Source organism: Sturnus vulgaris, chromosome 19 (genome assembly GCF_052056855.1).
Source record: "Sturnus vulgaris isolate bStuVul1 chromosome 19, bStuVul1.hap1, whole genome shotgun sequence".
NCBI classification, from domain to species: Eukaryota; Metazoa; Chordata; class Aves; order Passeriformes; family Sturnidae; genus Sturnus; species Sturnus vulgaris.
Genome location: NC_142261.1, coordinates 8,896,508 through 8,920,425, shown reverse-complemented (window position 1 = coordinate 8,920,425; position 23,918 = coordinate 8,896,508). Strand labels below are relative to the sequence as shown.

Sequence of the window (23,918 nt, the reverse complement as noted above, 5' to 3'; positions counted from 1 at the left end):
AATTAAAGTGGGATAAATTCCACAGAAGGGTATAGTGTTCCCTGCTGGCTTTCTCGAGACTTTACTTCAGTCTTTTGAAGTGCTTCTAGAAGCCTCCAGAGATGTGTAGCTTTCCACATTAACTTAACTGGAACCTAAGCCAAAAATCTCATGTCATTTAAAAAAATAATCTGAATTTGACAGCTGAATTTTGGGAAAATAAAGATTACCCTTTGCCAAACGGTCCCTTTTGAGGGCCCCACCTTGAAGTGACAACTCCCTAGGCTACCTGAGCCAAAAGGTGATAATATGGACACTGCTCTTCCTCCATGACATTGAAGCCCAATCCTTCCCTGTACCAGGTGTCCCTTCTCCCACTGGATTCACATAGTTAGCACCCTAGAAAGAGGAAGTATGTGAAGGATCACAAGTGGATTTCGGTGGGGTACTCCCTCCTGCAGCCAAGGACTTCTGTCAAGGAATGGGTAGAGTTCTGAACAACCTGGTCTAGTGGAAGGTCCCATGCCCTTGGCAGTGGGATGGAACTGGAGGATCTTTAAGGTCCCTTCCAACCCAGACCATGCTGTGGTAAAGGATTTCTATGAAGGATTGACAGCAGTGCCAGAATGCAATCTTACACTTCCTGGTACCTAGAGAAGGAGTCCTGCTCCCCAAGTAAAGGTATCCAGTTCTTCCCTCTGTACCTGAAAGTGTTGCAGTGGGAGAGTTAAGCAAGTTAGTTTGATGTATTCCAAGTCTCCACAGGTTTGAGCTGGCCCTGTTATGCCACCACAGCACCCTGGGCTTACATGTTCCAAGACAAACCATGTGTTCTTTGTGCAGCAGCATTGGAAGACTGGTGGGGGGGATCAGTTTTACCATCTTTTCACCTCCCATTCAAAAAGGAACTGACAAATGGATTCTAGGATTGATCTGTACCAGAAGACACATTATTTTTGAAAGGACCCCCATCTGGTTTCAGGGCTGTGTAACAGTCCTTCCCTACCAATCTCATATAAACCTTTATATTTGATCAGAAAAATGCTCTTTTGCAGACCTAGCTGCAAGGATAGCTATTTCCTTCCTCCCTCTGCATTTCCTCCCCTCATATTTTATACATGCAAAGGCATATACATTCTTACTCCTTTCTGCCATCCTTACATGGCTGCAGTTTTGATTTCATTGATTGCACACACCAGTGTCTGCAGAGTGCCTTAAGTAAGTGGAATCCGTTGGGAATTCAAGGTGAATACATTTTTCTCCTTTAGATACGTTGTTTTAGTTAAAAGCCATTCCGGCTGCTCCATAACAAAACCTGACACAGTGGGCCCCATTGTCCGGCTCTTGGCCAAGGTAGCATGTATGGATTAAGTGATGAATTGCAAACAGGGCCTAAAAGCCAAGCTGTAACTTCACAAAAAGGCCATTAAAGGTGAGCGCTGTCAGTGAAGTGCCCATTCAGAAGGGCTTTTATGACCCTCGGTGTTCCAGAGACACTCAGGAGCTACAAATGGTTCAGGCTCCCAGACTCACTGCCCAAGTGACACATCCTCAGCTGAACCTGGCTGGGAGAGCTGCTCCCTGCAGGCATGGGGGTGGGACACAGGCACTATCTACACCCAGAGGGTGATGAAAAGCAACACCTTGACATAACAGCCACACCTCAGACATAAGAAGTCACGAGTTTAACCTCAAGGTGAAAAAACAAAGGAGAAAAAAAATGAGCAGAAAATAAAAGCACTTTTCAGGCTACTTTCATCTCCTAAACTTGACCCTCATCAATTCTGCATAAAATCTAATTTTGTCTCTTTTTATACTTTCCTTCATACGGTTTTCATCCTCTATCAAACATCATCATTTCAATTATTGACACTTTTTAAAGCAAGTCTTAGAATTTTGTACAGAGTGGAAAGACCTACATAGCTTAGGTAATAGAAAATAGCTCACCTGTAGACTGTTATGTGCACATCCTTTGGTGGCATTAAGCTGTCAGAGGTAAATTGTGCCTGAGTTCCTTTACACTCCATATTTGCCTCTAAAAGATAAAGGAGAATTAATTAAACCTGAGCCTGATTGTTTCTATCAAGCTTTAAAAACACAGTCCTTAGAGCAGCAGATTCATTACAAATATTTTGATTGTTCCCTGAAAGAAAAACATGGAACTTTCTTCTTTGTAGGGGAACTGAAAGGAGTGGTTTGTTGACTTCTTTGTGGTGCTTTGAAATCTGTAATTCACTGCATTTGTGAAATGTTGGATGATGGCGGTTTGAAATAATTGCAACTCAAAGCAAGTAAATCTACCCAGGCTAGAGCATTGGCTACCTCAGACAACTGAAGTGAGCAGTCATTTCTCACCTGCAATCCACAGCTGAGAGGTGTTTTGGGGCAACTGCAGTTTAGCTTGAGCTGTATTTAGCTCTTGGCTGAATTTAGTGTTTCAAACAAGATATGTTGAGGGCATTTCTTTCTCCACAGCAACAGCTGCTTTTCTAGCACTGCTTTCCTGAGATGTGAGCTGGCTTTGCTGAAATCCCTTTACTTGGACCTGCACTGGCCCTTAAACCATGCTTTGGTCCAGTTGTAATGGACCCTCTCTCTCATTCTTTGGCTGGGAAGAGCCGAGGCTGGAAGCAGCTGGGTGAACTTTTACCAGTTTGGTTGCAGTTATTTGCTGTGATGCTGTTGCTCCTCCATCAGCAGCTCCCTCCCCAGCACCCAGCTGGACACAGGTTCTGCTCAGCCCTGAGGAAACAGCTCCCTTGGCAGCGTGCCTGTGTTTGGGGCTTCACTCTGACATGTCATAGCCTCACACATTGCTGGGGAGGTGTTAGAAAGGCACCGCAGCCTCTCTCTGAGCGGTGCTCTTTAAACTTTCTACTGATTAGGGGCCTTTTAGCACTCAGCTGGCTTTTCCTAATGGATTTTGCCTTTTCATTGAGACTATTTTTTTTGCAGGCATTGCCAAAGTAAACAGTCACGGATGGCTATTTGGAAAGCAGGGGAGAGAAGAAAGGGACATAGAGTCAGGACTGGTCCAAATGTGTCCAGACAAGCACTATATATCAGCTGATATGTGTTGGGAGCCAAGTGCTGCCAAAGTTAAAATCTCTGGGAAAAGGAGTCCATTTGTTGAGAGACAGGCACAACAGATACAATTGCAAGGTCTTCTCTTGGATCAAAGATGCCATGCCTGAATTCTTGAGCCTTTAGGGGGAGCAGGGTGTGAGCTTGGCATTAATCAGCCCTCTTCTGATTTATTTCCAAAGTCTTGAAGTCAGAGGAGGTGTTTGAGTAATTCCAAGCTTACAGAGTTCAAGCATATCAATCCTTCACTGCCCTGAAGCAGATAATTTAGCCTTCAGCCAGCTCACTGTGTGGGAACCTATCAGGCACTGTCCTAAATGAGACTCCCTCCCTCTGCGCTGTTCTGGTCAGTGGTAATCACACATCTCTGCAGAAGTTCAGAATTTGGTCCAGGCCAACAAAGAGAACTGTGTACAGTGGCTCTGTCCCCAGCTGGATCAGTGTGCCTGGTAACTTCTGTGTGGGCCCTGGATGCATTGCAGAAATGTTTGAAGGATGTAATACATTTAAGGCCTGCATTTTTTATCAGGCTCTGAAGAGTTGTTCTAGATTTTACAGTTCCTTCTCTGCTGCTTTGACACAAAGTACGAGAGGAACAAAGCAGACCTTTTGTGTAGGAATATCTTCTTTCCTTGTCCCATCTCCACACTGATTTGCTCCTTAGTTCAGCCAGCTGCTCTTTTCCCTCCTCAGATTAACTACAAGAGTTCAGACTCTTTGCCTTCAGCTGGGACTTGGTCCTTGCTGGAAGCTTCAGCTTTGTTTCATCTTGCAAAGCAGTGAGGATTCCCCTGGCTTCTTCTGGTCAGATGAGCATAATTCATGGACAGAGCTTGGGCTACTGACAGCTAGACCTGATCAGATGTCTCAAGTGCTTAGGTCTCCTGCAGCCTCCTCTCCCCATAGCAGTCACCAGAATGTCCAGGGGCAGGCTCTCATGTGACTTTGATCCATGCCAGGGATGGATTCCAGATGGATACTTCCCCAGCGTTGGCCTACAGGCATGTTTCACACAGCATTGATGGGGTGTTAACGATGCTAAAATTTCAGCCAAGCTCCTCTGACATGCTGGGTTGGGAATGAGGAGAGGAGTTCTTTAATAAAAACCTGATGTAGACCCAGCACTTTTACCTGTAGTGCAGCCAGAGGAGCCATCAGAGCACCTGGAAGAGAGAAGTGAAGGTGCAGCCCCTGCCTGTTACCAACTTACTGAAGCACCAGTGGATCTCGGCATTTCCCAAGCCCCTGGCTGGAATCAGGGCCTGGGATGAAGGCATTTTTTGGAAAGTGCTGGGTGGTGTGCAAGTGGTGGCTTGATCCTGTGGGATCTGGAGGGGATTTGCCACTGGGAACTGCGAGGTGGCCCAGGGTGAGGAGAGCTGAGGAGAGGATCAGGCACATCCCCACAGAGCTGTGGCTGCAGTCCTGCCTCCAGCTCCCTGTGGTGCCCTGGGACACACACAGAGCTCGGGGCAGTCCTGGGAAGGGGCTCAGGGTCTGCTTTCCCCTGCCCTCAAGTCCTGCCTGATTCCTGGGCTGGGGACATGCCATAGGCAGAACAGAGCTGAGCCACTGGGCTTGGGCTACCTGAGTGGCATTACCACACTCCTGCTGGGGTTATTTTTGCCTCAGACATCCCACTTCTTTTTTCCTGAAGGGAATGATCTTGATCTGTATCCTAGTTTAGAGGCCATTCCACATCAATGTGTTTGGCTTAATTTTTTAGGTTTTGTTTGTGTGTCTTACTATTAATTCCTGGTATTTTACTGGCCAGTTCCACAGCATTCTGGGATTTTTCTGTAAGTCTTTGCAGAAGGTTTTTTTTTGTTGTCCTAAATTATTTTATATCATTTTGACCAAAGTTTGCAAACTAATGCTCTGCATTCTGCTGCCTGAGAGGCTTAAAATGAACCAGAGCTCCAGTGAGTCAGTGGCACTGATTGTTAATCAAGTAGCAAAGTAGCTAAGCCAACAGTTTGCCCAAAATCCCACATCAGTTTGGGCAGCTTTAGAGTTTTGATCTTTCCTCTCCCCTCAATTCCTTTAGCGTGCCTTCCTTACTTGCTTATTAAATCTGGAGCTGTTCTTCTGATTAACTGCACCCTTAATAACCCTAAGCCATTGCTCAGGAGGCTGAAGGGGTGGGCAGTAGTTGTACAGAAACCTGGAACAGCAGTTTCATTCCATGAGTGCTGGCCTCAGGCACTCTGAGGTTATGCATTAACACTGAGTGCCAGTGCCCCTCACCTGCACAGGCACCCTGGGCTGCCGTCTCCAAGTCTCCAAAGGAACAGGATACTAAGGTGGAGGAGCCCACATCAGAGTGTTGCACATGGAACAGAGGTCACCCCAAATATCCTCCCTCATTAGGAATCTGGAGACTCTACAGCAAAGGATTTGTGCCTCCTGAGTGGACGGGGGACTCATCCAAGTCACCTAAATAACAAAAGCAGAGAGATTCTGGAAAATGAGTATCTACATCCTCTCAATTTCTGCCTGAATTTATTTAGGGTGGAAAGGTTATGTATTGTGGAAAGGGATGCTCACTTGGGTGGGATATTTCTTTTAAATGAAAGCAACATTTCACTAGTGAAAAGGCCCAACATCAAAAAATAAGTCAGCAACACAAAGTGCAAAGTGAAGGGCAAACAAGTGATCATGAGGGGAATCTCCAAGAAAAGGAGGCATGTCCTCTGTCCTTCTGTTGCCATAGATGGTGGTATGAGTTGTTTTCCACTTGGGCTCTCCCTGTTGTTTACAGCTTAAGTCACCCTGAGACCAGGCTTGGGCCCATGCAGGTCCCTTTTCTGTCCCTGGACATCTCAGGCGGTGCAGCAGCGTGTGGCATTGCAGCATGGGACACTGCAGTGAGTGCCATTGCAGTGAGTGCCATTGCAGCATGGGGCACTGCAGTGAGTGCCATTGCAGCAGAACCCCTCCCTGCACATCGCAGCCTAACAGGGGAAAGAAATCCAAGGGCAATTACTTGTAACTGAAATGTTGCTGAAGCCAGGAGCCCGGAGAGCCGCTCACAGCACCGTTCTTTTAGCACTTCCATGGGCCATTACCCTGCTGGGATTAAGAGCCCCCTGCCCTGCCATGTGCACCCTGCCCCATCACCTGCCTCTCCTGGCCTGTCTTTTCCCCAGGCACTAATGAAATTACCACCGGGACTGATTACAAGTGGGGTGGAGCACTTTGACCAATGAACCTACACCTGCTCGCGTGGTTGACCTTTAATGATCCAGCTCTGTAAATCTGCAGTTTAATTTGGTTTTTTAAAGCCCGGTTTAGGGAGAAGCTGGAGTTTCATTTGCCATCAAAACCTGACCCCTGCTGGAAGACCAAGGATGTGACTTTCAGTTATTCCTATGGACAACTTCACACAGAGAATGGCACAGATGTGATTAATGTGACATGATACAGCTGTCACTGGCTGCATGAAATCACAGACAACTAAAAAATGGGTGGCTTAAAAGGACTTCTTAAAGTATTCACCCAACTGCAAAGGTAAAAAAGCTTTTCTGGCTGTTGTTTTTTGGTTGGTTGGTTGTGGTTTTGGTTTTATTTTTGGGTTTTTTTCATGTGTGGAATTGTGTTTTAGAGAATTGCAATGAGCTTTTCCTGCAGGGCTCTGTGTATGTAATCCTTTTTTAATGGGAGTTCTGGATATCAAATCTTTTGGCAGAAAGTTTTCCAAACACTCATAGTAGCAACAGTGCATTTGAGGACGTATTTTGTTCCTAGATTTATACCAACCTGACATTTTCCCAATGGCAAAATATTTAAATAAAAACAAAGAGAGTGTCAGGCTGGTAGGAGTTTTTTAAACATATGTCTGATTTAGTGTGTAAGGAAAATAAATTCCACTTGTGAAAGCCCTAGGCCTGCCCTAGTTGCCACGTGGGCTGCAGCAGTTCCTTGCTGGCCTGGCTGTGTCTTTTAAAAAGGCACAGCTGGAGTGAGCATCACTGCCTGAGGAGCAGCTGAGTAGATGACAAAGGTCCTGCAGGAGCAGGTATTGCTGAAATGAAACATCTGTCCAACAGGAAAAGGTGTGCTGTGGGAAGGAACCCACATTCCTGGGATGTGAAGGTAGAGGAGGTGGCTGGGTACCAGGGCTTGGCTAAGAACTGAAAGCTTTGGGGAATGGAGAAGGTGTCAACAGCAGAGGCTGCTGTAGCATCCTCTGAGTCAGGTGAGAGTGGCAGTGGAACTGGACCAGACCCTGTGGAGTGACCAGAGGGAGCCAGTGAATTCCAGTGAGTGTTGCAGGACCACAAAAGATGTTCCTGTAGAAAGAGTCCCCAGCAGTGCCATGGCCTGCTGGTTTGCTGCAAAGGGACCCTTGTGCTAAACTGGTTTTTAACCATGATTCTGAAAGGTTTCAATAAATAGCTCTTACAGGGAAAAGCTGATACTTATCAGATAAAGGAGCATGTGCTGTATGGTTTTGGCTTCTATCAGCTGTACTGGATATGTGTGTCCATGGTTGCAGTGGCTGACAGGGCCTGGTGTGGTAGTGGAGCAGGAGCTGCTCATGCAGAATGGCTGAGACTGGAGCCTGCCCTGCCCAGAGCAGAGCTCCTGCGAGATCCCAGGGCAGCCTGAATTCCCAGCTGGCCTCACACAGAAACTGGGGCCGTCTTCTTCCAGCCTCTGCAGAGTATTTCAGTTGCAAACAGCCCTGAGGTTTCCCTACCCCATGGATGTGCTCTGGGATCACTCCTTTGATACCTGGTAGGGGAACAGCCAGTGAAGCACAAACCAGGGGCTGCCACGTCAACTTTTGTGCAAGGGCTGGAGTTCAGTGTCAAAATAGGGAAGTGGAAGCTGCATAATTTTATAAATTCTGCTTTGTTGTTGAAGACCAAAGACTTCCTGTTTGGGGATTCAGGGCTTTTTCCATTTCCACTGTAAATGGTGAGAGACTACCCATAAACCTCATGTTTACTTCACAATTTCTGATGCTTTCTACATGTGCTGAAACAGCTTTCAGATGGCCATGACATTTTGTCAAAAATAGAAATGGCAGCTGGGAAAGGAAAAGTAGTTGAATGTCAGCCTAATCTTAAAAAGCATTTTCTTTATTGGAGTTAAAGAGCCACGTCCATCACCACAGCGCTGCACACGTTTGTTGTACATATTCCATTATTGTAACAAGTCAGCTGAGATTTTTCAAAAATCAACTGAGTGTTTTCATTCAGTTCTTCCTTACAGCCCTCATGGAACGGAATATTTAATTGGTGGATTTTGTCTGTGAAGCCAATTCATGAGCTACAAAGTAATCTCCATGTAACAAATCCTGCTCTACAGCAATTCCAGGCACTTGCAGCTCTCACAGGGGAAGATCAAAATGTCACAGTTCTGTACAAACTTGGACAGGGTAATTTAACAGTGTCATTTAGTACCATAATTTCCAGTAGTACAGTGAACTAAAAGATACAAGCTCCAAAGTTTAGAAAAAAAGGTAAAATCTTAGGGACTATTTTTGTAACTATCTAAATTCAGAACTAAGATGCGCCAAAATTCAAGTGGACAAGAATTAACATCTACTGAGGAAATCCCAAAGGGCCATTAAAGAGCCATGGAAAGGAGTGGCAGTTCCTCCATCCAGTCACTGGTGCTGTCATGCCATGCTGATGGGGGCTCCAGCTGTTATGGAAAATGAATTCTTTTAGGATACTTTTTAAGGGAGTGAACCACAAAGATCAGCTGTGAAACACCGGGGGTCTGCAGAATTTTCCCCATCCCCTTTTGCCAGCCAGCCCTGCTGTAACAGGGGCTGTCCCTGCAGCCTGGGATGGCACAGCTGGCTCCAAGCCCCCACACATTGTGGGATGGCACAGCTGTTCATTAAATGTCATTTTTGGCACTTCTGTGTTTGGGAATGACTCTGCTAAACCCAGAGTGTCTCGCTCTGAAGAGGCCTCCTGGTGTCCAAGAGCCCAACCCAGCAGCTACACTTAGCACAGAATTCACAATTAGCACAGAATCCCAGAGTATCCTGAGCTGGGAGGGACCCACAAGGACCATGGGAATCCAGCTCCTGTGGGCTGGGGGTTCTGCAGCTCCTCTGGGCTGCCTGAGGCCATGGCTCTGGTCCCTCATCAGGGCAGTCCCTGTGCAGGGAGAGGGGCCAGGCCTGACCAGCTCCTGTGGGACACTCACCTGCTGCACATGGAGAAGTTCAGCCATCACTGATGGAGCCCTGGGTTTGGAGCTGCCCATGGAAAGCAGCCACTGCTCCTGTGGCACTGGGTGATCCCAGGCTGCTCCCACCCACCCCTCTGGCAGCATTTTCCATCCTTGGCATCAGTGACACTCGATTTCCCCTCACAGCAGCCATGGTTTGAAACATTTCATTCCTGTTCCATTCACATCCCTGGATCTGCACCTTGCAATTCCTCTTCTGGGAATGCCAAAACTCAGAGCTCAATACAAGAATAAAACTCCTCCAACAGTTTCAGTAATTCAATAATTTATTCATCTAAAAAAGTGTGTAAAAGTATATAGCTCTCATCCACAAGGTATATATGAATGACATTTAAAATGGAGGTCTTTTATTATTATTGTTTCTTTTTATCAAAGTCTTTTTTAGTGTATTGTACCAGCGATATACTGTAGATTTAAAATGAACTTCACATTTTTTTTTGTTTTCTTTCAAATTGTCGGCTATATATAAAAGAAGCTCACTGCAAAATGCTCAGAGGAAAAAAAAAAAGAAAACAAAAAGAAATTCAGAACTCCCCAGAAATGTACAGCTTTTACATTTAAAAAAGGTTCTGAAATATACATACAAGCATGCTGGACATTCCCCACCCTCCCACTCCCTTTAGCTGAAACAACTGTAATAATAATTCTGATTTAGGCATGATTTTCCAAAGTTAGAAATAAAAAAAAAAAAATAATAACTTTCTTCACTCTGTAGGAAAGCCAGGGCTTGTACATTTCAGATTAATTCAGTAAAAAACTCACAAGTAAAATAATGCATATTTAAGAGAAATATTATACAGAACTTTTCACACTGAAGTACATAAGATTTTTCTTTAAAATCTATTGCCATTCATTTATTTTGCACAAAAACGTATAAATATGTCACCAGCTTCTCTTAACTTAAAAAAATTAAATAAAAGACACCAGATGAAAACTACTCCTTGCTGCCCTTTTTTTAATTTCTAATTTTTGCTTAGAACCAGGTTTGTGGGGAAGAAACGCCCCTGGATAAAAACGGCCCATTTAAAAACAATAAGCAAAATAATAATCCAAAGTTCAGATGAATCCTGGGAACAAATAACCCCCAAATGGTAAAAGATTACAAATGTCTACTTTACATTTTTTTCCTCCCCAAGTTAAATTTTTTATACAAGTTTACAATCTTCATCTTTTTATGCTCTTCAAAAGGCCTTGAGAATTTTCTTTTCTGATTAAGAAAAAATAGTACTGCAATATTTTTAAAGTCAATTTTACACTGTACACATTAGATACAAATGGTTTGATATCAGATTTTTTTTTAACCTATACATTGCAAAGAGAACACCCACACGGAGGGGTGGAGCAGGGAAGGAAATAATCCATTTACAGGTTCCTCTCCTGCCTTCACCTTCTCATTACACAAGCAATTATTTTTTTTTTCTTTTATTATTTTATATAATTTGTTTTAAATGTTACATTATCTCAAGAAAAATACTTTTTAAAATCATAGAATTTAATTTTTTTTAACCAGAACATGAAAGTCTTTTGGAAGAACTCTAAACTTGGTAGTTTTTCTTCACAGCCAGGGGAGGGGTCACCAAGCCTGATCCAAGTGCCTGACCCTGGCCCCCTCCTGCTGCCCAGTGCACCCCCAGAAATGAGGGAATGGGGCTGGAATAGGAACCCCTTGGAGCCTGGAATGAAGGAGTCATAAAAATACTTCAATTAGCCATTAACCTTCCCAATGGCGATCATTTCACTAAACAAAGTAACTTTGCCACCACAGTGGTGTAACTTCAAGTACTAATTTAATGATATAATTTTTAAAAATTATTTCTTTGAAATAATATTCCTATAGTCAGAAAAAATACACCAGATTTGTGACTGATTTAGTGTAAACAAAAACCATATTTTTGGATATGTACATGGACGAGTCTGCCCAGAATTAAAGGGCAACTTGGCTTTCAGTAAATACTTTTCTAGCATCACTAAATTTACTGGAAATATATTTCAATCATAGCTCTACAATAGATTAATTTACCACTTTCCACTTGCCCTGGCACTGGGCTTTAAAGTATTTTTCCTCTCTACCTCCCTCTCACTCTTCTCCCTTAGCTAGTGTTATCCTTCATTAAACACTGGCCAGTCCTTGCTTTAGCCAGGCTAAACACAGGGGAGAATTCCTTAAAATACAAGATATCCTTACCAGAACATGCTTCCCTTCCCAGACTTTGATTGTTATGAGCTTTACTTTTGATTTCCAGGTCAGAAGAGTGAGAGGTCTGCAGATAAATAACCCTACAGTGGAACGGAGCTGGATTTTTAAGGTATTTCTACTGTTCCTGGTCCTTTATAATTTAATCCCTCCCCAAACCTAAAAATAAATAAAGTATCTCCAGACCATTCATATCTACATGGACAGGTAACAAATGCATGCATTCATCCCAATCCACTCTGACAGGAACTCCAGGTAGACAGAAAACTCCAATATTTATACGAGACTACAACTGTGTGGTTTTGTGTTTGTGGTTTTTTCCTCCTGCAAAGTCCCCGTTTACGATGATCAAACAATGAGACACCCGAACCGGTCGCTACAAGGTGGTTTTTACTCGCAGGGCTGACACTGCTCGTGGGTCTTTATCAGTTCCTAATGCAAAAAGATCCTGTAGTCTTCCTTAAAAAAATAAAGTATTAAAAAAAATAATCACACTGACCAGTAGTTACTGAGCCACCAAACTAACACTGGCTTGAGGTTACTCTGTGTTCACTGTTCTTGGATGTTCCCAGATTTTGGACTGAAGCTGCCAGAGATGTTAATGGGTAGTTTAGTTTTGAACACTGCAGAATTCACATGTGCTTTTGGAGGAACAGAAGCACAGCACAGGACTGGTCTGAAGAGAAGCAAACGGAGCTCTTTGCAGGTCGTGGCACGTTCCCGGGCGGAGGGGAGAAGCAGCCAGAAGAACAAGTGCTTGTTGTGTCCTACAGGATGTTCATGATGGCGTTGTAGAGCTGGGTGAGCACCACGAAGTGCACGGGCAGGCAGGAGCTGCGGTCCTGCGTGGCCGGGTTACACGTGAGCCAGGACAGGGCGTTGTACTGCTCCAGCACAAACCTGCACAGCGAGGCACAGACATCACAGCCTGCCCTGGGGGAGGTCATGGGCTCTCCTGGACCTACACCCTGACACTGCTGCCAGTGTGTTGGCAAAGGAGGAACCTCACTGAAAAGCAGGGGATTTCGCTTTGCTATGTCTGAAATATTTGCATGAAGGCCCTCCCAAACACACACAGATTCTGGACTCACAGTGGTTCAAAATGCCACCGCTGTCAAAGCCTTGGGGACTGAACACCTCTGCCTCTCTGGGCACCCTGTATTTGCTCACACTGTTCCTGTGATCCTATATCTAATTACAGTTTCTCATCTTGTAACTTGTGGCTGTTGCATCTCATCCTTTCCTGTCCATTGCATTCTTGTTTTAACTCAGTACCTGGGACACTGTGAAAGTTCAGTCCTCCAAGAGGATGCAAATTCAGATCTTCTGGAATAGTACATCCCCAATTTCCTTAGATTAGACATTTCTGTTCCCTGCTGATGTTTGTTCCCTGGGGTGTCCCACACTCTGTGCTCTCATCACACAGATCTGTGTCTAGTCCCCAAAGGTAGGATGGAAGCAAACAGGCCCCACATAATTCTGAACAATAAAACACACACCCTGCATGCATTCAGGAACAGTGTCTCCTTTATATCCCAGTCCTAGCACAGTGGTATCAGGCAGTGCTTTTATCTCCTACAGATCCATTTGGTTCAGTGAGGTAAGATAATGAGTGGCACAGCTTAGATTAGATGCCAGGGGAACAGAGCAGTCTGGGTGAGGGGCAAACCATGATGTCCCCCGGGCAAGGCTGAGCTGTTCTGAGTTTCCTTGGCATCATTGTGAACAGCAGAGGGAACCCACAGAATTCCCCCTCAAAGCCCTGCACTGCCATCTGAGGAGGAGGAGGAAATGCCCCAAGACAGATAGGGTATGGCAAGGCTAAAAAGTGCTGATAAAACTGACAAGTAATTGTGATAGGTTGGAAAAGTTACTCTGAAACCTCTAAGCTCAGTCCCCAAATGTTTAGGGCAGAAATGAAAACCTAAAGGGTGTTACCTCAAGACATCTGATGTAGTTTTAGAGTCGAGGGGGTGAGGAACTCGCTGAGAATTTCTCGCAGGTAGAAGCTCGTCTGTCTGCGCTACAGAGATGTGGTGATGGAGAGAGGCCTGCAGAGGGAAAGAGCAAAACTTAACTCCTCATACAGCAGGTACTTGCTAAAGATTGCCAAGAAACATCCATTGTGAATCACTCAGGACAGTGTGGGAAGTTGGCAATTCTGTGTTGAACCCCCCATGACCACATGTGTTTCCAGATTAATGGTAACATTTTTGAACATTTCGAATTTTCCAGAACTGCAGAACTGGACTGGGAGGTCTCAGGTTCACTCTGACACCACAGACTCCAATTGCAGCTTTTAAAGACATGGAAATAGCAATGGATAATGAGTGCTCCATGTGGAGTATGACAAACCTTCAGGAAGAGGGGACACTGGTTCTGTGCCTGAGGACAGGAGGACCAGAACCACTGCGGGAGGTTCTCAGCTTTGGCAGTCGACACAAAGTATCCCAGAGCCAGAGGCTGCTGCTTCAGCTCTTCGGGGGCTTCCCTGGAGAGGAGACGTTCACCTTGGCTCTGCAACACAGGGAAAAGGCAGCTCTGAGGGTGTTGTCACCTGGAACGGTGACTTAATTTGCTAATTACTGTCCTGTGACAAATGAGCCCTCTTTTAGTCAGTCAGGAATCTCAGTCAAAGTTATCCAGGCCCTGCCTTATTCCCCTGCAGTTGGGTTCTCCACGCTTATGCACTGTAGAGCAGTTCATCCATAAATGTCAATAGGTTGAAAGAAAAAGGCAAAGATTCCACTGCACAGAAAGCAGCTCAATTACAAATCCCTCCCTGCCAAACCCTTGCAGTGTGTCTGGACAGGAATCCAGGGGAAAAAGCCTGGAGCAGGTGGCACTGGGAGCCCAGCACACGGGGCCGGTGCCCAGCCATCAATTATTGCCCTGACCCTGGGCCCACGGGGGGATGATCACACACTGCTGCTCTGTTAAAGCCAAACATTACACTGCAATTACCAGGCCTGGCTTAATGGTTAATGGGAATTACTCAGGTTCAGCTGGAAGGGGCTTGTCCAGGCCTCTGGGCTCAGGCCATGAACCTCCCAGGGCTGCTCCCAATGGATATAGCTCCACTGAAAGCAAGCTCTGCATACAAGTGGGACAGAAAGGATTGCTGAGGGAATTGGGGAGAGAGAGAGTGAGGAGTTGTGATTTATGGCTGCAGGGTTTGGCAGCAGAATTTAGAAGTTTTCATTTGCCCACACACCAGTTTGAATAACTGGGACAGCAATGTGCTGTTATCAAGCCTTTGATGGGAGAGTTGTACAATCCACACAAGGTGGTTGAGGACTGAGCTCACAAAATGCAGGATTAGCATTTCTGTGGCTGAGACAGGAGGCATTTCTCCCTCATTGACTGTATTAAAGCTGCACTGAGGCATTTTGGCAGAGTTTGCAAGGAAAATACAGGTAGGACTTTCTACTTCCAGGGGTGAAACTACCACCATTTGGTCAGTCATGTTCCGGAGTTGGAATTCTGATCTTGAGACATCTTGGTCAAAAATGGTATAAAAGTTAACCTGTTTCTCTCATAAAATTCTGTATTATTTAATAAAGAAGTAATACACTACTACTTTAAACTTAATACTTTTAGAACAAAACTTCACAGAAACTTGTGAAGCATAAAACTTCTACCTAATTGTGATGGAAACCATTTTAAGAGAACAGCTCAGTCTTACATGATAAAGTGTAGGAGGGAAGAGTTCCATCAAACCTGATCCAAGCTATGCCAATTAAAAAAAATAACTTGAATTACCAAAAATAATTTGCATTTTAAGTAATCACTGATGTTGGAATTGACTTTATAAAAGCCACTTCAAACAAAAATAACTCCCAAATGCTGTTTGCTCTGGGCTAAATATTCCTAAGAAAACAACATCTCCATAACCATCCAGCACCTGCAGAGTTTCCATTGGCAGAGTTTCATCACTGGGAGAATTCTCTCCCTTTTGCCTCCCTGAAATCCACGAGAACAGGGCTATCACAGTTTCCCTTCTCTCAAAGACTTGTCACTTCGTTCCAGGGACATTCCATAGGATTTTCCAGGAAAGAATGGATGAGTACAGATTAAATCTGTACAGGGTCATCGGCTATGGCTGTGCCACACAAAAATAAAGCTACTCTCCTCCTGCCCTCTCCCCCTCAATTATCTACCAAAAATTAACTTGGAGGGTGCAAACAGCCAATGCAGAGACACCTCCAGCAGTATTTAACCTTCAATTTTAACATAATTTTTGCCTGCTGTTGACCTTATTATGTGTCAGGATCCAAAGGAAAAAGATGTTTTGGAGGATCTGGGTCTTTCTTTATATTTTATTTTAAGCAGCATGTGCCATATGGTGCTCCAGAGCCTTACCCTACTGTGATGGTAGTGAGATCCCACTCCAGTGCCAGATGGTGATCCAGGAGAAGGAACTGGGGAGGAATTTGGTGAAGAGTGAAGATTCCCTGTTATCAAAATTCTAATGTCATTGTCCATGTCATCTGGGAATGGGAGGTCAAACATGTCATCTGAAAAGGAAAAGAAAGGAAAATAATTTTCAATGTACTATACTCTTTTCTCCAATAATTTTTTAAAATTTATTACCTTTCCCTTTAATTTATTATCATTCCCTTTCTTCTTTTACATACTCCTAAGACAGATGAAAGCAGAGATAAAGACTTTACTGTTTAATCCCCCTTAGAACCCTTGACTGCAACCACAGATATGAAAGGGAGAGTTGGCAGGCAGCTATTGTGATAATGAATTTTAGCAGTGAACAGAGTGAACAGAATTCCCATCGTAGCACCTCCATAAAATCCAGACTGATTTTTGTAACTGAGCAACTGACACTTCTGTGCAGTTGGTCACAGAGACCCCTTAACAAAACACTTGGAATCATCATACACAGCTCCATGTGCTGCTGCCACAAGTGCTGCTCCTCAGGCTCCCAGAGCTGCACCCCAGCTCCAGCCTCTGGGAACAGCCCTGGCAGCTCCAGGGAAACTGCCCTGGAATCTGTGAGGGCACTAAGGCCCTGCTCACAGCAAGGGACTCGTGATCCTTTCAGACACTGCACCAGGATCCCCAAAAAAGCAGCCTTCATATCCCACTTTCATCTCAGGAGTTCCACACATCTTGTTAGCATAACTGGCTGGATTAATTTGGTTTATGTTAGTATGTGGGGAGGGCTAAAGATACAGGGAAGACGTGTTTGCCTTGTGCATTCCAACACTCATCATCTGCACACAGGTTACAATACCCTGAGTAAGTTATGGGAGGGAAGGATAACGCACCATGAACACAGCCAAAAATTACAGCATCACAGTTTAGATCACAATCTAAATTGAAACAATCTTAGTCTAGAGGGGTTTTTCTTACCCAGATTTCTCAGCAGGCAAAGAAATCTCCAAGTGTATAATGACATTTAAAGTACATTTTAGTGGGTAGACAGGGACAGTGGGAGTTGTCTGAATTAACTGCATTGATTAGAATTGCAACCAAATTTATACTAAAACACAAAGCCCTTAATAGAAGTAATGCATCCTACATATAATAAATAACAATTTCTCTTGAAAAAGATGAATTTACGCTGTATAAAATGGAAAAGTATAAGTGTCTTGAACTAATTTCACCTGAAACCCCAGTATTGAAATAGGCAGGTAGTTCTTTTCCTTCATCCCCCAAAGAGAACCTCTGGATTGCCAGAGCAATGCTTTAACTGAAGTTTATTAACTTGTGTCCTACAGCCTCAGTAAACAAACCAGAGCTAATATCATGCTCTGCTTGGCCCCCAGAGCAGAAATGAGCTCGCTAATGGCATAGGATGCAGCTTAATCATTAAGTAGAGCAGAGTTAAGAAAATTAAATTTAACACCATTTTGGAAAAGGCCATTCTTGTACCTGACTCTAATTAACATCTGCAGCACCAACGGGCAGGTTAATGCAGGTTAATGTTTGTTGTGCTCGGGAGGGATCCCAGTGCCTCCTGGGACAGGGATTGAGAGGGGCAACTTCCCTTCAGAGGCCCTAGGACATTCCAGGAGGGACAGACCAAAGCCTTAAAAGCAGTAGCCTGCCTTTCTCTCTAGCCCAGCTGCCCTCCTCATTAATACAGCCACTGTACATGTTTGTAGCTACTCTTGGTTTAAATTGCTTTGCACTCATTTAAAGGATTTGGGACAAAGAAGGAAAATGCTTATTTGTATATAAAGCATTAACCAGAGTCTTGCTGACTCAGATTGCAGGTTCAATTTAAAAGCACTCTGGAGGCACCAGGGAATCTCAGGTTGGGCTATTTTCCCTACTCAACCACAAGTGCCTCCTTCCTGTCAGCTCTGCACACAACAGGGCACAATATGAAGCACGATTGGAGAACAGCAGCTGGCCCAAGCAAGTCACAACAAAACAAAGCACATTGTGGACTGTGCCACTTGGTGCATTGGCTGCTCCATGTCCCTTTGGGAATAACCAGTGTGACTCTGAAAACACACTCAGAGAAAAGCACAGAGTCTCCCCCTATAGCTAAAGCCCTGCATGGTTCCCTTACCGGGGTGGTGTGGGGTCTGTGCAGAGCCCTGGCCCCCTCGGGGGTTTATCCCTGCCCAGCTCAGCTCTGCTGACACCCTGGAAAGGCCCCAAGGGATTCCCCTCCCACTCACCGTTGGTGGGGCTGAAGCCATCCTCGTTGGGGTAATTTGCAGGTGCCACCTGAATGGTGGCAGAGGTGGGGAACACCAGGATGTGTGTGCAGGAGGCGTCCTGGGGGGTGTTGAGCTGGGACGACTGCAGGTTCAGCGCCGTGCTGCGCCCGAACACCGAGCCCATCGTCACCGCGTCTGTGGGGACAGGAAATGGCACAGGGGTCACTGCATCGCCTCCCAAACACCTGCTGTGTCCAGGGACACCTCTGCCAACCCCGCCTGCCCTGCAAACTTCACAGACACGGCTGAAGGGCCTTATCTTCAAAAGATTACATTGCTGCAACAGCCTGACATTAAGACCACCAGCCCCACCTCTCCTGTCATTCTCCTGCCCCTTAATCAAATATTTACTTGTTAAATGAGCAAGTTAAATTGATTTTTCATGCACATCTCAATAGAATTATGAAATACACCCCACACAAACACAAAAATAAAGCCACACAACAATAAAGCTTCTCTCTCCTCCTCCTCTATTCTTCTCAATTATTAACCAACAATTAACTTGGAAGGTACAAATAGTCAATGCAGAGACACCTTTTCTGCAGTATTTAACCAGCACCTTCAATTTTAACCTAATTTTTGCTCGCTGTTGATCTAGTTATGTGTCAGGATCTAAAGAAAAAAAATTTTGTTGAAGGATTTGGGTCTTTCCTTCTGTTTTACTGTGATATGAAAAAACCTTCATTTGCCATCTGTTTTCTCACATTACAAAATCTCTGCTTTGAAAATATGCAACATGGTAAGTAATTTTCAAGCTCAATTAATTCTGCTCTGTATTAGTCTTTTCTTTGCAAACTTAAAAAACCCAGAGTGGTTTGTAAGGATATGTTAAGGATGTGTCACCACATACATTAAAAAGTACGTGCTTAGGTAAAACAACAAAGGGAATATTAAATTAATTAAAATTTACTTCAACTTAAGCTCACGGACTGCTGGTTGTAAGTGAACTCCCTAACTAACTTCAGCATGTGAGAAGGCAAGTGGGCTTATTCTTATTCCCATTTCCACAGGCTCCTACTCATTCCCACTGCAGCCTCCTCTGTGCATGAGGGTGTCTGTGACACAACTTCCAGCCCATGGGAACTGGGCTGCGTGAGCCCATGGCCTCCCCAGGGAACAGATCAGCACTTTGGCAGTGGCCCACAGTCACCTTCCCTCAGGAGACTGCTCTCCCCACATAGCATCTCTCTCTCTCTGGTATTTTGGGGAATTCCACTGGCTCAACCTATTGTCTGCCACACACAGCCATGCTAGTCAAGTTCTTCACAGAAATCCCAAGATTATGGTGCCCGAGTGTGAAATGTGATAAAGAACAGTTTTGCTGGCATTGCCATGGTTGGCTAAAACATACCTGGCATCACCACGAATGATCCCTGTGGCTCCATGGCAACGAGGCAGGCACTGAGGATGGAGGGGGAATCTGCTGCAGAGATGCCACACATGCGGCAAACCTCCTTCAGCTGCTTGCTGATTGTCTGCAGGGAGCACTCCCCGAGCAGGATGCTCCAGTCTGCAAGGGAAAAGCACCATGGGAGGATAGAACTCATGCAGAGCCACCACTCGTCTGGAAACAGCAAAACATTCCCAACACTTGGCACTTCCCTAATCCCAAATGCCTCAGGACTGACTCCTGTGCACATGAGGGGTCTGGCCCCACAGAATAGGTGCCCGAGCAGTTCCTGTGGAATGTTTTATTCCAGGGTCTCTTGGCTTTCCTTTGTTCAACACGTTTTTTTTTCCAAGACCTTTTTGTTTGTTTAGCAACATTTGAGGAATCACAACTGAATCCTGTCTCTATTCCTGTGTCAGGATAACTTCATTCAGAACTTTTTCTAGCATGTGATAAGGCCTCCAACTTCCCCTGGAAAGACAGTGTGCAAATCCTGCACAACACAAGGGAGTAGCATAAGACCCAGGGCACAAACAAGGAAAGTTTTGTGGAAACCAATACAGGAATTCAGTGCCAGGGCAGGACTGCAGCCAGCTCTCCTGTAATCTATGCTGTCATGGCCCAGGAAATTCCAGTTTGAAGGATCCTGGTGATTTCTCTGCCAGGTACTTTTATACTCAGATTCACTTGGTCCCTCAGCAAGTCTGCAGGTTATGCAAAACTGAGAGGAATGGCTGAGTCCCCATCCCTGGAAGTGTTCAAAAGGTGTGTGGATGTAGCACTTGGGGACATGGGGAACAGCTGGACTTGATTAGCTCAGAGGTCTTTTCCAACCTAAACAATTCTGTGGTTATGTGATTATCACTCTCAATTTTTTAGTTTGAAAGGTTTATGATCAGGTCTGAGCCATTCTGCCTCGCACCCTGGGTCCCTGTCCCACTCCACACCCTGGGAGTGGCAGCCCTGACAACTGCACACCTTTCAGCTCCCCGTGGCCCAGCCGGCCCAGGCGCCCAATGACGACTCTCCACGGCAAGGATGTCATCTGGACAATGCCAATACACCATTCCCAGAGCTTCTGCAGCCCAATCTTCCGGGCAGACAACTTGCTCCTCCTTGACCTGGAAGGGAAGGAATTACAAACAAGAGTGAGAGGAGAATCAAGGACAAAATTCCGATTTCTGTTCTAATTATGTCACTGTTTACCCTCTACAGAGGTCTGGGCAGTCCCTACCTTACCTTTTACTACTACTAACAAGTAAAACCTAGGTGTCTGCTTTCAGTACTATTACTGCAGTGCCATCAAACTGCTGAGCAACACACCAGATGTTCCTCAAGGGAATATTTTTAAACAAACCAGTTGTAAAAGAAACTGTAAAACAAGTGTAACTCAGTTGCTTTTCCCTGTGCAGATCGGAAAATCTAGAAGTGCCAACTGAAATGTTCTCACTGTAACACCAGCATGATCTCCTGAGCAGGAAAGGGGAAGGCAGGGATGTGCAAGGAGCTGGTGAGGGATGACTCCAGACATGGATCCATGGGAGAAGCCAAGGGCAGTGAGTACCTGCTGGGCAGGTCGATGTTGACAATGCAGGTCTCCAGCAGCTCCCCGTGCAGGTCGGTGCAGGACGCCAGGAGCCAGCGCTGGTCATGGGACAGGCAGTACCCGACAAAGAGCACGTTGTATTTCTGACTGGCCTCTCCAAATGTCTCTCCCAGCTCTGTCTGCTTGTCTTTGATGGGGGCCAGGATGAAAGGAGGTGAGTACAGCTGGATTGGGCTGGGCCTCTGCAACAGAGTCAGCACAACCATCAGCTGATAGATCATAAACACAAGGAACACACACACACTGGCAGCAAGTACAGAGACAGGCAAACTTGAAACGAGTAAATTCAAAGCATTCCTAGTGAGGAGGGAGATTGGGAAAAGGGGGGTTATAGACAATTCACTGCTGCAGTTAAAGCTGATGCACTTCAAACCTATCTAAAGATTTCTTTTTATGTACAGGTAACCCAGGGTATGAAAGCAGTCTTTGGACCAGTCTCTGAAACAGGCAGGAGTTTAAACCCACTTCTGTCCCTTAATCATCTTTAGGCCCTTGGCTGGATTTGCTCCAGTGCATCTGAGTTTCTTGTTCTGAGGAGCCCAGAAGGGAGGAGAGCAAGCACCTCCCTGGTTGTGCTGCAGTATCTTCCAAAGGCAGCCCAACTGCTGCTCCTTGGGACATCCATCATGTCCAACAGGATCTCCAGGTCATCTTCTGCAAAGCTGCTTCCCACATGGGCATCCCAAACCCATCTTTGCCTTAGAACTCCTCTCTGGAGAACACACAGGAAGGGCCTCACCAGACATGTTCCATAATTAAAAAATGGTCAGGGTATTTTTTCTTAATTCTTCAGCAAAGTTTGGGAGTCTGCAGTGCAGACTGAGAACAAATGTGTAAAGTGCAATAAATAGAGATTAATTAAATGCAGTAAGTAAATGCCAATAAGTTTGGCTTTGCAAGTAGGTTTTTAAACCCTCCTAAGCAGCACTTTATGCCAAGGTAAATTGGTCCATTAGATTTAAATAAAATATTCACAGTTATCTTTCAAAGAATGCAAAACATTCATAGAAAGTAGGATGGATTATTCTTCCTTTGAAATCCCTGAAATTCCTGAATCAAGGCTTTAGTATTTACTTAAAATAGATAAAAGATAAGCTCATTGAAGAGGGGGATTTCTCCATTACCTCAGGGAATTAATATAACATCTGCAATTAGGCACAGGAACTTACTTCATATATATGCATATATATGTGAATAGAAATAAAAGTTGAGTTAAACTCTGGTTGGAGCACTGTAGACTGAAACCACAAAATGACTCAGAATCCCAGTGAACCATGTTCATTTTCTCTTCTTTCACACTTTAACCTTTTATTTTATGACTCAAAACCAGAAGCTTAAAATGTTTAGAAAGAAAGTTAGCCTGATGTTTTTGTTATTATTTTCTATTCCATATTAGCTCGCCTTTTCCCTTTATATCATCATTATCTTCTATACTTTGAAAAAAATCCCCCAGCAAGTATTTTCTCTACTTTTTGATATTTGTGGAAAGTGGTTACCGTTTATTAACAGACTTGGATTTTCTTGCCACCAATACCAACCTCAGGATTTTTGAGGGTCATCTCAATGCTGGCAGCTGGCCCAAAGCCTGTGAGGGACTTGATGTGGATCTGTGTGGGCAGGGGCCTCCTGCACTGACAGTACACAGAGAACGCCAGAGACTTCAAGTGCTGAATGTAGAAAACCTGTTCATCCTTCATTGTCTGCAGCATGTACTGGCAAGGCACAATCTGTGGAATTCAGACACACAATAAAACAGGGCTGAGAGCCTTCCAGGAGTTGCTCATCAATATCCAACCAGATCCACACAGTCATTAGTCACTGAACACACAGCACACTTTGGGATGCTCCACGATTTGCATTACAGGTTCCTTGGCAGGGACTGCACTCTCTGGGACAAAACTCCTTCCATCACAATGAGAGTGAATTTTAATCCATAAAACCCAAACACCTGCATTCAAACACCCTGAATTTTTTTCGAAGTGTTTTTGTGGGCAGTATCTTCACTTGCAGGTGACCTGAACACAAACCCTGAACAGTGTTCAGACAGGTTTGGCTCCATGGCTCATGGTCAGGGTTGGGAATTGTTTGCTGCCTTTGTGGAAATTGGCATTATGGTGTCATCCTTAGAGAGGGGTGTAGAGGGCACAATTAAGATTCAGTTACAATTATTTGTGGGGTTGTTTCCCCTTTTCAATTTAGTTTCCAGTGGAAGCTCAGCAGCCTCAGCTGCTGCTCAGTTTATTTGTTTCAGAAAGTCATGGGAAGAAGCCCAGAAGGATTCACAAGTTTGACAGCAAGAACCAGAGCTACAGGGAGATTTGCCTGGGAGATGAGTTTGGGGGTTAAGACCCAACTACACAACAAAAGCAGGAAGGAGAAATGGTACAACACTCCTTCAGAAGGAAACAAAGTCTGATCAAACCTATTTTGAAATTAGAATTAAATCCTTGTAACCTCACTGTTTTTATCTACTGGTTTTATTGTACAAATACCACTTGTGGCTGTTGAAGTATCTTTCCTTCTACAGTGAGATCTTTGGAGCAGAAGATGTCAATATAAAACATTTACATTGTAGCTACCACTACAGGACTCAAACATATTCTTTCAACAAATATTTTCAGTAGTAATAAAATTTAAGTGTCACAAAACTTTTATTACTTTATGGTTCTTGCTTGAACCTTCAGAACCTTGGCAGCACATTCTGCTTACTAAATGTGCCTGTGTGTTTTTAAAAGCCAGCTTTACCCAAGGATTTCAGAA

General features: G+C 44.7%; 1 protein-coding gene across 1 annotated transcript in view; it reads right to left on the bottom strand.

Annotated features, from left to right (window-relative positions):
- Positions 1-9,527: 9,527 nt before the first annotated feature.
- The window catches only part of MED13L (mediator complex subunit 13L), a 168,831-nt gene continuing 154,440 nt past the window's right edge, over positions 9,528-23,918 (bottom strand). Inside the window, exons 23-31 of the mRNA XM_014894595.2 lie at positions 22,697-22,885; positions 21,117-21,340; positions 20,531-20,673; positions 19,514-19,672; positions 18,121-18,297; positions 15,836-15,990; positions 13,829-13,990; positions 13,412-13,524; positions 9,528-12,373 (exon numbers count right to left, since the gene is read on the bottom strand). Coding sequence (XP_014750081.2) covers positions 12,241-12,373; positions 13,412-13,524; positions 13,829-13,990; positions 15,836-15,990; positions 18,121-18,297; positions 19,514-19,672; positions 20,531-20,673; positions 21,117-21,340; positions 22,697-22,885 — 1,455 coding nt within the window. The 3' untranslated portion in view covers positions 9,528-12,240. The remainder of the gene's footprint in view (positions 12,374-13,411; positions 13,525-13,828; positions 13,991-15,835; positions 15,991-18,120; positions 18,298-19,513; positions 19,673-20,530; positions 20,674-21,116; positions 21,341-22,696; positions 22,886-23,918) is intronic.